Source organism: Scophthalmus maximus, chromosome 7, assembly GCF_022379125.1.
Source record: "Scophthalmus maximus strain ysfricsl-2021 chromosome 7, ASM2237912v1, whole genome shotgun sequence".
NCBI classification, from domain to species: Eukaryota; Metazoa; Chordata; class Actinopteri; order Pleuronectiformes; family Scophthalmidae; genus Scophthalmus; species Scophthalmus maximus.
In genome coordinates, this window is record NC_061521.1 from 1403603 (window position 1) to 1420465 (window position 16863).

Genomic DNA, 16863 nt, shown 5'->3' on the forward strand with positions numbered 1-16863 from the left:
ATTTCAAATCGAACGAGTGAAATGATGACGCAACTTTTGCGTTATTCGTGTCACATCTTTCACACCTGCATTGACTTTGTATTACAATGCAGGTGCATTGTTTTTTTGTATGTAATTTTGTCGCACAAAACATTTAAGTCGCGCTTGGTGTGAATATAGGTCATAAGATGTTAGAATTTACTCACAAAAAAATGTTAAATGGACTGCATTTATTTAACGATTGTCTTGTCTTTGAAACGCTTGGTTTTAGCTCCTATCCAAATGAGAGCCATTCTGCTCTGATTGGCCAGCTGGCTCACTCTGTTTTGATTGGTCAACCGCCCTCAGCACATGTAGGAAGTTCCCTTGCTCTTGCTTTATCTGGCTTTGTTGGTGGTGTGCCAGACTAGCCCCCAGACATGCTTTTTGCGACTTACCAGGTTACGGAAGTATCTACTGACTACTAACAACCCTTTTCAGATGCTCCAGGAGCAGTGTTTTCTGTTGAGGAGAGGAGCTCACATTGGTGAAGACTTTCAAATAAAACACAGTTAGTGACATGAAATTTAAATACATGGGGGCAGAGAGAGAGAGGGAGATGCATGATGGGAGTTCCCCCAGCAGTCTAGGCATAAGAAATGGTTAAGTGAACACCTGAGCAGCTCTTACTATAAGCTTTATCAAAGTTGAAGGTTTTAATTCTATCCTTAATTGTGGAGAGGGTATCTGCCGCCCTGATACAAACTGGGAGCTGGTTCCAGACAAGAGGAGCCTTGTGGCTGGAGGCTCTGCCTCCCATTCTACTTTTACAGACTCTGGGAACCACAACTAGTCCTGAGTTTACAGAGACAAGTGATCTATTGGGATAATATGGAACTATGAGCTCTGTAAGATATGATGGGGCTTAATTATAGCGGGCTATGTAGGTTAAGAGCAGGATTCAAGGATCTCAGTTTAGTCTGAATGTAGAAGTAAAAAATTATAAGTCATTAAGGCCTTTATATCTGTAAGACAATCCCAAAGTTTGTCTACCTGATCGATTTCATCTGGCTTTATAGATAGATAAAGCTGGGTATCATCCACGTAACAATGGAAATGTGTGGTGCTTTCTAAAGCTAACTAGCTAAGCTAAATAGCTGAGCTACAATAAGGATACAATAATTTACAGCTAAAATTGTAGAATATGTGGTCAATTCTCAATTACGCAACTTTATTCGCTCCCAGAACATCCTTCAGCCGCAGCAGTTTGGTTTTCGCCCTGGTCACCGAACAATTACAGCCAGAGCTTCAGTCATTAACGACATAGTCACATCTCTTGATAATAAACAATATTGTGCAGCTTTATTTATTGATCTCTCCAAAGCATTTGATACAGTTGATTACAATATCCTTCTTTTAAGTGGAGATTGGTATATGATTTTGGTTTTAAATGGCTGCAATGCTTTCCGATATTTTTTTCTCTCTCTCTCATATATCATAGTACAAAAATAAACACTCTGCTCTCACGCTTGAAAGTTGTTGTTTTGTTTTTTTGGTTCTTCTCATTCTTTCTATTTAAACTTCAGTGCAGGATACAAACTGTGGTTTAATTACATTGATATTATTTTGGGGGGTTCTGTTTTACATTTCTTTTTTCGCAGACAGTCCTACTACTTTTTAAAATATATATACTGTACTCCAGCCCATGTGTCTATCAGTGTGTTATGATTACTTGTCTTGCCTGTGTTTTAGTAGTTAACCAAGCTAAATGAGTGATCTTCAAGTTAATTCACTCAATTTAAAAGGCATTAACCACGAAATCAAACGCCAGAAAATACTCTCTTTCCTTAAGAAAGAGAAATGCCAGGAAGCCTTCCTTCAAGAAACCCAACTTACAGATTCGGAGCAAATTAAACTAAGGAGGGGCTTGGTGGGCCAGGTGTTCTACTCTTTATATAACTCAAAAAGCAAAGGGGTTGCTATTCTCCTAAATCGTAATCTGCCTTTTACTCTTGATAAGACCATAACAGATAAAGAAGGTCGCTTTGTACTTCTATCTGGCTACTTGTATTGGAACAGGTTACCTTGAGATGTATATATGCTCCAAATGCATATGATTTTTCTTTTATTCCACGACTTCAGATTTGGTTACATTCTCTTCTCCATATACGCTTTTGGGAGGTGACTTTAACTGAGTACTCAATCCAAATATTGACATGGCCCCCCATCGTTCTACCCACTCGAAAAAGTCTGATTTCTTACTGATTTGGATTTGTATGATATCTGGAGGATACTGCATCCAGCTGATAAAGACTACATATTTTTCTCAAACCCCCATCATGTTTTTTCTAGGCTAGACTATTTTCTGTCCTCAAGATCTGTCTTAGTGAACTGCACAATTGGCACCCAGTCCCTCTCTGATCATGCCCGCATCAGTGTGACCATCTCCTTTCCATATAGAGATCTTGTAGACACTGGCGATTTAACCCAACTTTATTAAGCAACCATCGTTTTGTCAAATATGTCACCACTAAATGGGAGCATTTTATCACCATTAACAAGTCACTTGATATGAGCCCGTCCATTTTGTCGGAAGCTGGGAAGGCATACATGGCGGAAGCAATTATATCTTATACATCAGCACAAAAAAAGGAAGCTCTAAGACAGAAGATAGAACTAGAGAAACTCACACATTTTTTTGCGTATCTGCAGATGATGCACTATATTTCCTCCCTGTTCACTTTCTCTCCTACAGATTCCTCTGGCAAAGAGATAGGGAAATTCATCTGAGCCAGTCAAATGGAAAGCATTTCATATCACCATTCTACTCACTTGTCTTTTATTGCTGTAAATGTTAATCGTTCTCAGGCATGTCTTGAAAGAGATTTTTAATCTCAGTGAGTTTTCCTGAATAAATAGAGACTAAATCAAAATAAATGAATAAATAGAAAACATTGTGCATAAATTATAAAATATTATTGACTTGACAGTCAAGCTTCACAACGTACAATTTGAACCCACGTTGAGACACAGGTGAGGGGAGTGATAGAAGGCTGGTAGACTTCTGAAATTTTCTATACAGGTTCCTGGGCAGTTTGCCTGGCTCACAGCTACAACCCTGTCACATGAATGACAGACTACAAATGAGTGACAGCACTAGCAGCCACTTACATGGTTCTTGCGGTTGTCTGACAGATTACACTCAATAGTCTGCTGGTAACCATCATAGACTCTATATAAATAATATCTAAACACAGTCTATGGTAACCATGGATGTATTATATTGGCTTGTAATTGCATCTGGTTCCACATAGCGCCACTTCTTGTGAAATGACAGTTGCCATTGCCAACTACATTGTGGTCAAAAGGGATATATGTTGAATTCCTGTCATCAGGATTCAAGCACTCTGCTGCTGCCTAGTGTCTATAGTTATCAAGTTACAGCCGCAACATCAGTTGTAATGCGGCAGCAATCAGGCACGCAAGCACGCACGCACAAACACACACACACACACGCAAACACACACACACACACACACACACACAAACACACCTCACCATAGTTGAACTGGCTGTTGCTCTTCTCACAGTTGATGACATTAAAACGGTAGGGGACGTCAGCCACCATATTACTGACCTCAAAGTAAAACCACTGGGCGTGCTGGGAACAGTTGGTATCCGCATTCAATATGAGGTCATATTCATATCTAGAGAAGAGAAGAGCAGAGAAAGACTGTAGCTATGGTTCTCTCAGTCAGGACTGAGCCATGTGCTCATAGTGTGTGCTTGTGTGTCCTTGTGTTCATACCTGCGGATCTGAACAGCCTTCCTCAAGTTCCCACACTCAAAGTTAGAGAAAAACCTCAAGGAATCAGACAGACACTGAAGACTGAGACAAAGACAAACACAATTTTAGGGCACAATCTCAATAAATGGCTTTGCTGTGTTTGTGTATTGTCTGTTTACCTACCTGCTGCCTTCTAGGTCATAGACTACCTGGTTGATGATGTCATGAGTATTCAAGAAACGCTGGACATCTTCAAACACTTTTTCTCTGATAGTGACAAGCACATAATGGCAAAAAAAATATTAATACAGATGAAAACGTGTGTTCCTACAAAGATAAACTTTGATGTGACATTGATATAATCTGGAGAGGTCAGAATGACTTCTTTTTTTGTATTGATATTTTTTGGGGGCATTTTTAAGCTTTTAATGAAAGGACAAATAATCTCTCCCCAAAGGAGAAGAGAGTGGGGGAAGACGCGCGGCAAAGGGTCAGAGTCGAACCCGCGGACACTGCAAGAGGACTCTGCACATGGGGCGCCAGCGTTACTAAGTACGTTAAAGGTAAGATTGACCCCTGACAGAAGGACAGAGAGTTGCAGAAATTTAAATGCGATCCAAAAGGAATCTGTGAGATACTATATAGTGACGCCCTGCTGCTAAAATTACCAAAACCAAACTACTTCCCAAACTTCCTGAAATGGTGAAAAAAAAAAAAAATCATCACTTTCCTGGAAATTGCCAAGATGGCGCTGTTCGAGTGGCAGCCAGAAACAGCAGCTCCAGTCGTTTTCCTTGGTTTTGGTGTGTTTTCGTCACCAGTCTGTCGGACTTGTTACATATCGATGTGCAACTGGTGAGACTAGTGATATGTCTTTTTCTAATCTGTGGATTAATTAAATCCAGTTTTGGAAATCTATTCAGCCACGGCGCCATTGTTTGCACTCTGAAACAGCTTTTAGCACTGTGTATTACGAAGGTACTCCCCGTTGAAAGACCGGAGATCCCTGCGGAAATAAGGAGAAGGACGAGGGGATGCAGAGCTGGAGCGAAACGCCAGGAGAAGACAAGGCATTATAAACTGTGCATTTTGCAGTAATCATGGGGAACCTGAGATCTCTCATCAATTCAATTCAATTCAATTTTATTTGTATAGCGCCAAATCACAACATGATTTTTAGTAATCGAATTATTTGAATTACTCGAGGAGTCGTTTCAGGCCTACTCATAAGCCACAGCAATGTTGGATAAACAGGCAAAAGCAGAAGAATGAAAACCCGACAGTAATGTTGGCATGGATCCAAAAAGGTGAAAAAGGACAGTACTGGCACTTATTTCTTTCCACTTTAAGCACTGGGGGAAACCCCACAGTTCCCCCAATAAGCAAGCACTTAGCAACCTTGGGGAAATAAAAAACCCAGAAGATATTACTTTCTCCTAGCATGGTGATAATTGTACCATGACCTTGACCTGTACGCTTGAATCTTCTTCCCTCGAAGGAGAGGCATCTCCTGGATGACACATGTGCACCTAACATGTCCATACTTGGAGCATGCTATACATAGTTAACGTAAAATCTTACTAACAATCCCTTTTAACAAGAAGAAACCTCTAGCAGCACAAGACTCAGTGTGGTAAGTCCAGAACGGCCGTCCGCACCCTGAACAACACTTATAACAGTATATAAATGAAGACAAATGAATTATTGCAATTATTTTGATTGGGTCATTTAACCCAGCCAACATCCAAATTCACTCAGATTCGACCCTGTTTAAATGGCTCAATAACTGGTCGCAAACTCTACCGCATTTCAAAAAAAACAGCGGAATTTGCCAATTCTTACGGTGCTACATGCCAATCGGGCCTATTTAGGGAGAAAGTTCAGGGTCGTTTTTAGTCCCTGTCCGTCCCTGGTAACTGGGTTTAGTGTTCTTGATCGATACTGCACTGATTCCAAAGATTTTTGTCCCTATCAATCATTTACATACACAAAACATGAAAAATGAGGCCAAGGCTAAAAAAGTTATACTTCAAGTGATAAAATGAGCATAGGGTACCTCTGTATGTTGGGTTTGCGAGGGGCCATGGGTTCATGTCCTGGAGGATGGAGGTGACCCCAGAAATCAGGGAAAGCCAGGATGCTGAACCCTGGAATAGACTTGGTTTTGGCAGCTGCAGCGCGGTACAGCTTGGGTTCGTGGTGCAGAATACAGGCGCCATGTCTCTTCAATAAACTGTCTATCATGGTGCAATGGTGAAATTCTTCTGTTCCCTCCTCCTCAATATCCTGCTCATTTCCTCTCAGAATGGAGGGGGCTTCGCCTCTGTGAGAAGAAAACAATAATAGGATCAGACACCTGGAATCAGGAAACAAAGTGGAGGTCAGACCCGACGGGTCTGATGAAATAGTATGATACTACTGCTGGAGCACAGAACTTGAAGGAAAGGTGTTGTGTGAGATAATTATTACAATAATATCACAGACTGAGAGGTGAACCCAGGCACATCACACAAAGACAAAAAACAACCTTTTGGCACACATGTTAAACAATCCTGGACTTACATTACGTAGAACATTCATTCAGGGTTAAGTCTGTGTAGTTTCCAGTTCAACTGATCCAGGCATTTACATCACAGATACAGATCTTCCAGTTAATGTCTTGATAAGTTCAGGGTTGTGTGAAAGCAGTTAATTTGGTGACTATCTTTTGTGTGAGACTGTCCAAATAAAAACATATGTAACAAAAGTAATTAAAACAACATATTGCAAAGTTTTCCAAATTATGCAGAGAATAAACTTTGAGCGTACCTAGCCTCTTTAACAAGGATGCTGCTGTGACTTTGGAAATCTCCGGCCACAAACTGGGCAGTAGCTGGAGAGAAAGGAAGAGAAAATAGGAAAAGTTATTTTAATAAATGAATTAATAATAACAATAGTTAATAATAAGGAAAAACAGGTGCATGTATTTTTCAATATGCAAAGGGGTTTGTCAATAAGTGTACATGAGGCAAATTGGTAAATATTCATAACTTGAACAGTATATAATATACAGCGATGCAGGAGGTGGTGAAAGCAGCTAGAGTCAGCTCAGGACCAAGTGGAGTACCATACAAGGTCTTCAAATGCTGTTCAGAACAACTCCTCATGGCCAAACAGTGGAATTTGCTAAAGGGGTCTGGATTCCCAAAAGAAGAGAATTCCATATGTATTGAGCAGTTTAGCTCAATATCACTGCCCAGTGTCGAAAGCAAGATTCTTAGGCATCTTGTCCCGCCACCTGACGGAATTCTTGCTGAAGAAGAATTATATCGACACCTCAAGGCAAAAGGGTGGAATTCCAGGGACACCAGGCTGCCTCTAACGTATAGGCGTGGTCACCCAGGTTATCAGAGAGGCACAAGAGGGAAAAGAAGATCTGGTTGTGCATTGTACACCTTCAACTTCCATCAGACTTACTAAGCTGGACAGTCATTGTTTTTTTGGTTTTATATACTGTAATTTGACAATATCCGTCTGGAAACTCTGCGGCCACTCTTTTTACTGTTTTATTACAGGGTTTTTTACCCTGTAATACAACAGTTTTTTTACAGTTACGTTGAAACAGTCTGGAGCACAAACTGATACTGCCCCGGGATTCACCACAACTTAGTAAGAACTGAAGAAGCCTCTTGGATGAGAGGTGAAATGGCTTCAAGAAACTACAAGTCCAGTTGCTTCTGATCCAACATTGAGTCGAACTATGACCTGAACGAATGATAATCTTCACAGACGTGTTAGATTTTCTATATACCACTTTCATTTGATCTGTTTCTAACCTGGTGTGTTTCCCTCTGTGGATGTTTCTGTCTGTGACTGAGAGCCTGAGGAGGAGTTGGACAAATCATTGCTGGAGTTAGTCTTCCTTCTGTCCATCCTCGAGGAGTGAAGAGATAAACTGTTGAGCAGTACAGCTTCCTCATCTGATGATAATGGCGATGGTGAACTCTCCTCTGGCTCTGAACTCAGATCTAGTTCCTGGGAGACATAAAAGTTTATTTACTGAAAGGCAGCGGCAAACAGAAAAGTCTTCAGTCTTGATTTAAAAGAACTGAGAGATGCAGCAGAACTGCAGTTTTCTGGGAGTTTGTTCCAGATCTGTGGAGGATAGAAACTGAACGCTGCCTCTCCATGTTAAAGGGATAATTCAGTGATCTTGAAGTGGGGTTGTTTGAGTTACTTATGCATGGTTAATATGTTACCTTATGGACATGGTGATCAGCGATGTCATTTAACGGAGTTTGGAGGGGAAATGGACGTAGCGTAGTTGCACTGTTGCAGAGGGGTCCACCGAAAAACGTCTTTTTTGCCACATTTTTAAATGCTTACCTAAAAAAAATATATCCGTTCAATTGTACGCTGAAAGACATATTACCTATGCATAAGTAACTCATACAACCCCACTTCATGATCTATGCTGAGGTTGCCAAGATAATCGGCCTCATTCACAAATGTTTTGTCATGTCTTAAACCTTTCTATTACCATAACCTGTTTTATTTTTATTCTTATGCAAACCTTTGTCAAGACTGTTTTTACCCTGGTCCTGTTAATCATTAGCATGAGGGAAAAAAATCCTACATAAGTGGAGCAATATTCTGTCTCCTAGAAATTACATTAATGTAGGCCTACTAGTGAACTTGAACTACAAGAAGATTTTGAAGAAAATGTATGAGTAAATGTTAATTGATATAAGAAGTCTCAAAAATGCTGATACTAAATTTACCAGAGACTTGTCAAATATGTAAATTAGCCATCTCTCCCCATTACGTTAATTGAAAAGGTTACACGCTCGCATTTTCCAAACAGTTTCCTACTTTGATTATAGAAACTCATAACTCTAAGGACAAGGGATGTGAACCACACTTTGTACACTCATCTACTCATGGCTCAGGTGACTTCAGTTGTGTTTTATTATCTGTTTCTTCATCTAAAGATTTTGGAAATAAGAAAATGCTGATGAATATCAGAACTCAGATTACTCATACATACTAGTCGAGTCGATCACATTTGTGCTTACAAACATTTCATCGTGAATGAGGCCCAATGGACTTATGCAGAAAGTCAGTAAATATAAAAGACCCACACACAGACATCTGTGTTACCGTAAAGTCATGTGAATGTTCAGGACAGAGGCGTCCATACTGTGGCAGCAGATCTTTCGGTCTGTCTGGGTCTGGACGAAGACAAAGTTTGTTCAGGTCTGTCTCCAAGTCGTCATCCTGGATAGAGTGCACACACACACACACACACACACACATACAAGTGAGTGAGGCTTTTAGAGGGGAGCCATGATGCAGTTATTTTGGCAATTAATGTATTACATACATTTTTATAATAATTAAGTATAGATTCGACATGTTGTTTAAACATAAATGACAGCTCTAGCAATGGCAAAGTATATCTTGCATGAAAAAAGGATCTACCGCAGTCAGAATCAGAAGTTGTCTCAAAAAAGTTCATGCATGGATTGTCTGCAGATCAGGAATTGTGTCTGTGTGTGTGTGTGTGTGTGCAAAACATTTATGCTGGCAGCCAGCGCTCATTGTAAGCGGTCGCGGGAGTGTGTTGGGAAGCAGCCAACATTATGCCAACACTGCAAAACAAGAGTTTCAAGAAAATTGAAATTGAAGAAAAAAAACAATTTAGACAAAAAAAATGTTTTTGTCTAAAAAGGAAAATATTCTTGTCAAGAAAGTTTTGCAGTAAAAAAGTGATCTCATTTTAAGAAAATATATCCAACTTTGTCTTAACAAGATATTACAGCTCATATTGAGCTAGATTTTACCAGTAACAAGCTACAACAATGGTTTGCATGAAAGCCCAGTTGAGGAACAAGATAGTTTTTCTTATTTTAAGGGTAAGACAAATTACACAACTTCTCTATTTAAGAATCTTATAAAATTACACCAATAAAAGTTTGAATTCATCTATTTTGTATTTACTGTCAACGCATGTAAGAGCTATCACAGTCTACAATCATTATGTGAGAACAGAACGTTCAGCTTTACATTATTAAGAGAACCATGCTCTGATCTACACAACACAGATAAAGCAAAATAGAAATAAGCCAAATATAAATAAATAAAATTTGATCAAAAATCTGCCAATGGGGTAAGCCAATCTTGCTTGGCTAGGATTCTTAAAACTAGCTTATAAATGTAGAGACTTAAAAAACATCATGGGCCTGAAATTTTGAAAAAATGGCCAAATTGAAGGAAGTTGTGATTATTACACGCTGGAGCCATTCCCAGTTGACATTGGGCGAGAGGCTGGGTCCACCCTGGACAGGTTGTTACTATACAAAAACTGCATGGCTCACAAACACATGAATCAAAGAATACAGTTTAACCCATTTGCCCATTTGAAAAATGTGTCAGACAGGAGATGGCAGAACTAGCGCATTTTCTGATCTAAGTACAAATTAATGAATGACAGTGCAGCTAAGCATTTGGTTCAATGTTGCAAGTTTCTGCAAGTATCATCATCATCATATGCGAAAATATCAAAGGTTGGTACTTACAGAATTATTTTTGTCTAAATATAGCACTAAGTTTCAGTCAGAGTTTAACTCTCTCCTTTGCTCACACATTCACTCCCTCACTTTAAGTTTAGATCCGACGACGACGCCTCTTAAACAACTGATCAACTCTTTCAACATTTCTTTAGATTTAAACAGCATAATAATAGAAAAATCATGAGGCAGCTGCTCTTGCTGGCCAATAAGTAACAAAAATTGCACTGCAAAAGTAATGCAGATCTTCATAGGCTTTCTTTGGTTTGAATCCAGGTTCACACCATCTAAATTGATCATTGATGTGTATGGTGACCTCTCGCTCAATGCCACCCCAGAGACACTGTGGCAGCATTAATAGGACAGAGGAATCACAATACACAACCTTCTTACACTATAACGATGCAACCTAAGATTTTGTGGACACTTTTACACTGACTTATATTACCAGTAGGATGTACATTACTGTGGTTGGCTACAGTAACATGCAGGGTCTTTACTCACGCTCTGGAGGGAGATCTTCCATATAGCACCTGAAGAGGTACATTGTTTAACTGGTCACAACGCACACACTGCAAATTTTTCACACGGGTAGATCACATACAAAGTCAATGTAAGGACGAATTTCACGGCACTGACTGGGCGATACCAATGGTGTAATATGCACGATGCGAATAAGGGAAAATTCTCAGTGCGTCCATATCGAGTTGAAATATTTGAACTCGGGCGACTTATTTGCAACACGATAGCCAATGAGCGTTGAGATCATCCTTCCGTCACTGTCGTCAGACGTCCTGTCAGTGTATCATGAATGGAGGATCAGTACTGATGCTGTGTGTGCGCAGCCCGACCGGGATGATATTTGCATCATGACCGGGTAAAGAAGGAGAGGGCTCGGCAGAAAGTAAACAAGGAAGTTGGACAATAGCCCCAGTAAGCACAACCACGTTGTGTAGCTTCCCCAGCGGCAGTCCCGTCTGCCATTTTCATGTTTACATGTGTGTGCGTGTGTGGCTTTCCCATCCAAAATCGGTCTGCCTTTTTTTCATTCAACAGTTCAGGTTTACATGCGTGTGCGTCCGGTGTGAACGCACCTTTAGGTTGTTATCCCAGGAAGGGCAAAATTCAGTTTCACAGTATTATACATTCTTCTCCACAAACAGACTACGTCCCATAAAACAAACAGCAGAGCAACAGTAGGCCCTACATAGTGCTTAATTAAAACAGTACACATCACAGCAATGATAATAGACAAAGAGATCTCATGAACATAAAGTACTGATGGATAGTGAAAGGCCCAAGCTGGGTTACTGGTGGGATGTGTGATTAAGTGCTTGTTACGACCCAGCTCGTGAGGGGAAAGGGTTGCAACATAAAAAACAGATCTTAGTGGTTTAAATAATTATTATTTATTGTGAACAAGTGCAATAGAATCCAACCTTGTTGCCAAACTAAAAGAAACAGGATGGGTGGATGCTGTTTAAATAAATAAAAAATAAGTACAGTGAACAGAGGACTCTATAAAAGCAGAGTTTACGAAACTAATCTAGCTATCAGTTTCAGGTTTCTGCAAGCATCATCATAACCATCTGTGAAAATATCAGAGGTTGGTATTTACAGAAAACTTTTTGTCTTGGAAACGTGGCTACGGAAACATTAGAAACATCCTATCTCAAAAGGATGTCCCAATAAATCTGTGAAAAGCCTCCAGTTAATCCAAGTTCTGACAGGAACTACAAAAAGAGATCATATTTCTCCAGTATTAGCATCTCTACATTGGCTTCCTGTAAAATTCAGAATAGAATTCAAAATCCAAAAAATACAAAGGCCTTAGTTATCAAGCTTCATCATATCTTACAGAGCTCATAATTCCATATTTCCCAATAGATCACTTGGCTCTGTAAACTCAGAACTTATATCATGAGCTTCTCTCTCTCTCTGCCCCCATCCATCCATCCATCTTCTACCGCTTTATCCATTTAAGGGTTGCGTGGGGGGGGGGGGGGGGGGGGGGGGGTCGCCAGCCTATCACAGGGCCACATACACAAACGGACAACCATTAACTCTCACATTCACACCTACGTTCAATTTAGAGTTCAATTAACCTCACCCCATTCTGCATGTCTTTGGACTGTGGGAGGAAGCCGGAGAACCCGGAGAGAACCCACGCATACATGAAAAGTGCTATATACAAAAGTGCTAAACCACTACACCACCGTGCAGCCCCTCTCTGCCCCCATGTATTTTCATTACATGTCACTAACTCTGTGTTTTCTATCTCTCTTAGTGTATCTCTGACTCCAGAGCTGCAGGATCCAAATCCGTTATTATTATACTGATTATTAATAACATCATTGCATTTATAAGTGTCAGTATTATTTTGTAATCATAAGTAGCATTCTAGTTGAGATAGAAGCAACGGTTATACTGTTACTGTTTTCTCTATCCTCTCCCCCATTTCTCTCCTCTCAGCCAAAACGCTCGATGTAGTTTTTTCTGACACAACTGAGTCTGGCTGCGTTAGAGATTTCTTCCTGTTAAAAGGGAGTTTTTCTCCTCCATAGTCGCCAAGTCCTGCTCATTGTGGGAACAGTTGGGTATTTTCTGTAACATTGTGAGGTCATCATATGTAAAGTGCCTTGAGACGATGTGTGTTGTGATTTTGCGCTATACAAATAAAAATTAATTAATAGATTGATTGATACCACTGGCTAATTGTCTCTCAAAATACTATGGTGTGCTGCCGAGTCAGTCGACCAAATGATGTGCCAGTCTTTTTTTTTTTTAGTTTCTAAAATAGCGTAGCCTCAATTCATGTCTTTGATTGGAGAGCTGGACTTGGTGCCTCTCCAAGCAGGGGCCAGGAACTTCCAGGGGTCCAAGCCTTTTGGATCTGTACTTGTGTCCTGAGGGCATTATGGAGAAGTGACAGTTGATTGGGTGAGTGATGTCCTGTGATATTGATCTTGCCATGTAACTGGTGGTCTTACTGTTGAGCTTGGGGTTGGGTGTGGGAAGACCTAGCTTGGCTACAGTGTGGGTTATGTTAGTTTTGTATGGTTTGTGACAGTGTGTCGAAAAAACAGGTGGAACAGTAAAGCAAGATGGGTTGGATGATATTTGTGCACATCAGTAGGAGAAAATGGGGAGATACATAATCCTTTAAGTTAAGGGTAAGGGTTGTTTGCTACTTTTTTATATTGAGCACAGCGTTAATTCAGGCAGGCCACTGTGGTGGAAATCTTGATTTCCTCAAGAAATGAACAAATAAATCATTCAAATATAACAAGTTTGTCTACAAGTTATATTTAAATGAAACACAGTCAAGAGTACAACAGAGTCATTTCAGCTGGTTCAGAGCTCCTTCACCATGGGATTGCTCAGAGGTCTGACCCAGATCATACAGAAAATAAATCTTAAATAGCCAGGCCAAGGCGGCCAGGGTCAACAAGAGTGTTGGCCCTTTCATCTTTCTAAATCCTTCTTTCTTGGCCCAACTGTCTTACTACCCCTAACTCCTTGTAAACCAGACTTCCCTTATCAGAATTTCTACATCAGGTTCAGCTAATTATTACTTCTCATAAACAGTCTTTCCCACATACCAGAAACACAATTTAAACAGAGTATATGTTAGTACATGATTATATGAGAAATTGACACCGCAGCCACAAAGTTAAGCTAAGCCCAGATCGACTTCATCAGCTGATGGCTCAGCTGATCCTTTTCTATGCATTCAATTGGCAAAGCTCATATCGAGCACTCTATCTAAGCTGCTTTAGCCTTCCTACTCTTCTTGCTTTCACTGCAAGCCCCTTCACAACCCGCCACCACCCCAGCAGCTCCTTTTCATGTTGAATCTGCCCTAATAAATGTTATGTGTTGTCATTGTAGCCCTGTCCTGGGGATTTTTAACTGCTGCTCTCCCTCACATTCTGTGAATGCTCATGGAGTGGTAGGCAAGTGTGCCTTCCTCTTCTCAGACTTTCCATGTTTGCATGTGGAAGGGCAAGGAGGTCCCAGAACAGAGCAATACCACCAAACATAACTTATTGAATGAACTAATTTTGACCAAAGTGGTCTTGACTGAAATGTCCTTTGTGTGCTGTTCAAAGCTAAATTCAATGTCTAGAGTGAGTCGAGACTCTGTTGTTTTTTTATCCTTGGCGACTTTAACAAAGGTAATCTCAGCCATGAACTTCCGAAAGAAAGTTACACACAATCAATCAATCCGTGCTGCACTGAGCCACTTTAACCACATGGCCCACCTGATTCCCACATACAGGCAGAAATTAAAGCTCTGTAAACCTGTTGTGAAGACATCAAAGTTGACAAAGCCATGGAGAATATTCAGGCATGCTTGGGCTGTACCGACTGGGTTGTCTTCAGGATTGCTACCAATAGTCTGGAAGAATATACAGAGGCTGTGACCTCCTACACCAGCTTTTCTGGGGACCACTGTGTACCAGCCTGCACCAGGGTGAGTTACAACAATGAAAAAACCTGATTCATAGCTAAGCTCAGGTAGATAGGTTGGAAAATGAAGAAGCATTCAGGAGTGGAGACAGGTACAGGTTTAGAGTGTCAAATTACACATTTAACAAGGTGGTGAAGAGAGAAGCTTTTTTAGCTTAGCTAAGAGAAGCTTTATATATATTTATAATTTTTCTATATTATATGTTTATACCTGTACATAGTAACTAAATGTTTATGTTCATCTTGTTCAGCTCTGTCGTCCTTGTTTTGTTGTGTAAGTCTATTCTGTTTGTGTTCACTGCGACAGCCCAGGTAACCTGAGTCAAATTCCTTGTATGTTTACACATGCTTGGGAAATAAAGCTGATTCTGATTCTAAATTGGTAATAGTACCCAGCCGCACCATTTGTTGGATTACAGTTGATCAGTTATGGCTATCAAAATTATTATTAGTAGTAGTAATTATAATATTTATATTAAACATATTTATATTAAATAATAACTTTAAGTAATATTAAAGTTACCTCTGGGGCCACCCTTCAAAGGAAGGGAAATGATAACCAAGTTACTGATTCAGTCTCATTTTCAATATAATAACTATTGTGGAAGAATTAAAATCCCTTTAGGTCCAATTCTGTTGCTGGTTCAGATGAGTTTTATTCACTGCGCAGGGGAGACAGAAGATCACAGCAAGTCAATACAATTCTGTCTGATGGTCAACATTCAGAGTAAGCTTTTATACCATTACATCAAGGCAAGTCTAAATCAATAGGCTGTTGGCTGGGCTGACTAGGTGTTCTGAGTGACAAAAGAAATATGCAGCTAGAAGTGTAAATTTACAATACCACGTCTTTCGGGCGGTAGCCATTTGGCCCATTACTTATACACCTCTGGTGGTGTGAATTCTCCTTCTGTCTTGGGGGGGAGCCTAGCAAATTGTATTCAAATGAAAATGAATTTTCTTGAATGAATAGATCAAGGGTTCAACACTAGTATCTGACAATCAATGTAAATATCAGCACAGGCCTTGATGTTAGGAAGAAAGTAGGAATTCAATCAGCATTCATGACGACAGGAAGAAAACAATTAAGCAAAAAAATGTCTTCTTCTACATTATCAATTTGGAATTCTGATTAATAATTAAATTCATATTTTTGACCAAAAATTACCATATTGGTAGTTATCAGAGGTTGAAGGATTTATCAGAGGTTGGCATTACTCCCTAAATGCAATATTAAAGACCAGACTGTATATGTATGAAACATTTAAACTTTATAAGATAAGTTGAAAGCAACAATATCTGATCGAACAAATATAAATATATACAGGTCTGTGTGTGTTTGTCTGCCTGTGTGAGTGCACAGACTAGATAGCCGTCAAGGTCAAAGGTCTGTTATGCTATTCTATAACCAGTTTACCTTACCAAGTCCATGGAAAATGTAAAAGGGTCCTCTGCTGCTTGTGTGTCCAGAAAGATGCAGTTGTTCTGGATGGTTCAGTGTAGGGGTCGGGGATCTGGCCAAAAGATCATATGACGATCTTTTGGGATAGAATTACAATCTACCATCTCTTTTACAATTTTTCTCACCATCTAGGCTATCAAAAAAAAATGGAGCATCTTATGTCAAAAAGACAAATAAAAATGAAATATTTAAACAATAACAGATCCGGTGTTTGACTTGGACCAGCAGAAGTAGGGTGTACTTTCACTTTCATTAAATTAAGATCGATTGCGATGTAAGATCGTCAGATGCCCATCCCTATGTCAGTGTCCTTCGTCTCCTTCCAGAATATGCTCAACTCTGCTTGGTGGCTCCTGTTGCTTTGATCACCTGGCAAGACTTTGTGTCGCATCCACTGATGTAAAACCAGACTTTACTGCCTTGGTTGGTCCGTAGGCAGGCTCTCACATTGATGCCTTTGGAGGTGGAAGCATGGAGGTCAGGATCCTCAGTACAGAAGAGTTCTGTTCTCTCCTTGAAGATCGAGGCAGAAAGAGTTCTTTACTCTCCGGAAAGAGGAATGGAGAAGAGAATGCTAAACTGGGGTTGTATTGGCCTTGTGACACCCTGGGGTCTGGGACACAGTGACCAACGAC

General features: G+C 40.1%; 1 protein-coding gene across 1 annotated transcript in view; it reads right to left on the reverse strand.

Moving 5' to 3' along the window:
• The window catches only part of LOC118315632 (cytosolic carboxypeptidase 4), a 75118-nt gene that overhangs the window by 16308 nt on the left and 41947 nt on the right, over nt 1-16863 (reverse strand). Inside the window, 7 exon segments of the mRNA XM_035643072.2 lie at nt 3517-3665; nt 3767-3847; nt 3929-4012; nt 5802-6068; nt 6554-6617; nt 7561-7759; nt 8885-9001. Of these exon segments, the coding sequence (XP_035498965.2) occupies nt 3517-3665; nt 3767-3847; nt 3929-4012; nt 5802-6068; nt 6554-6617; nt 7561-7759; nt 8885-9001 (961 nt within the window).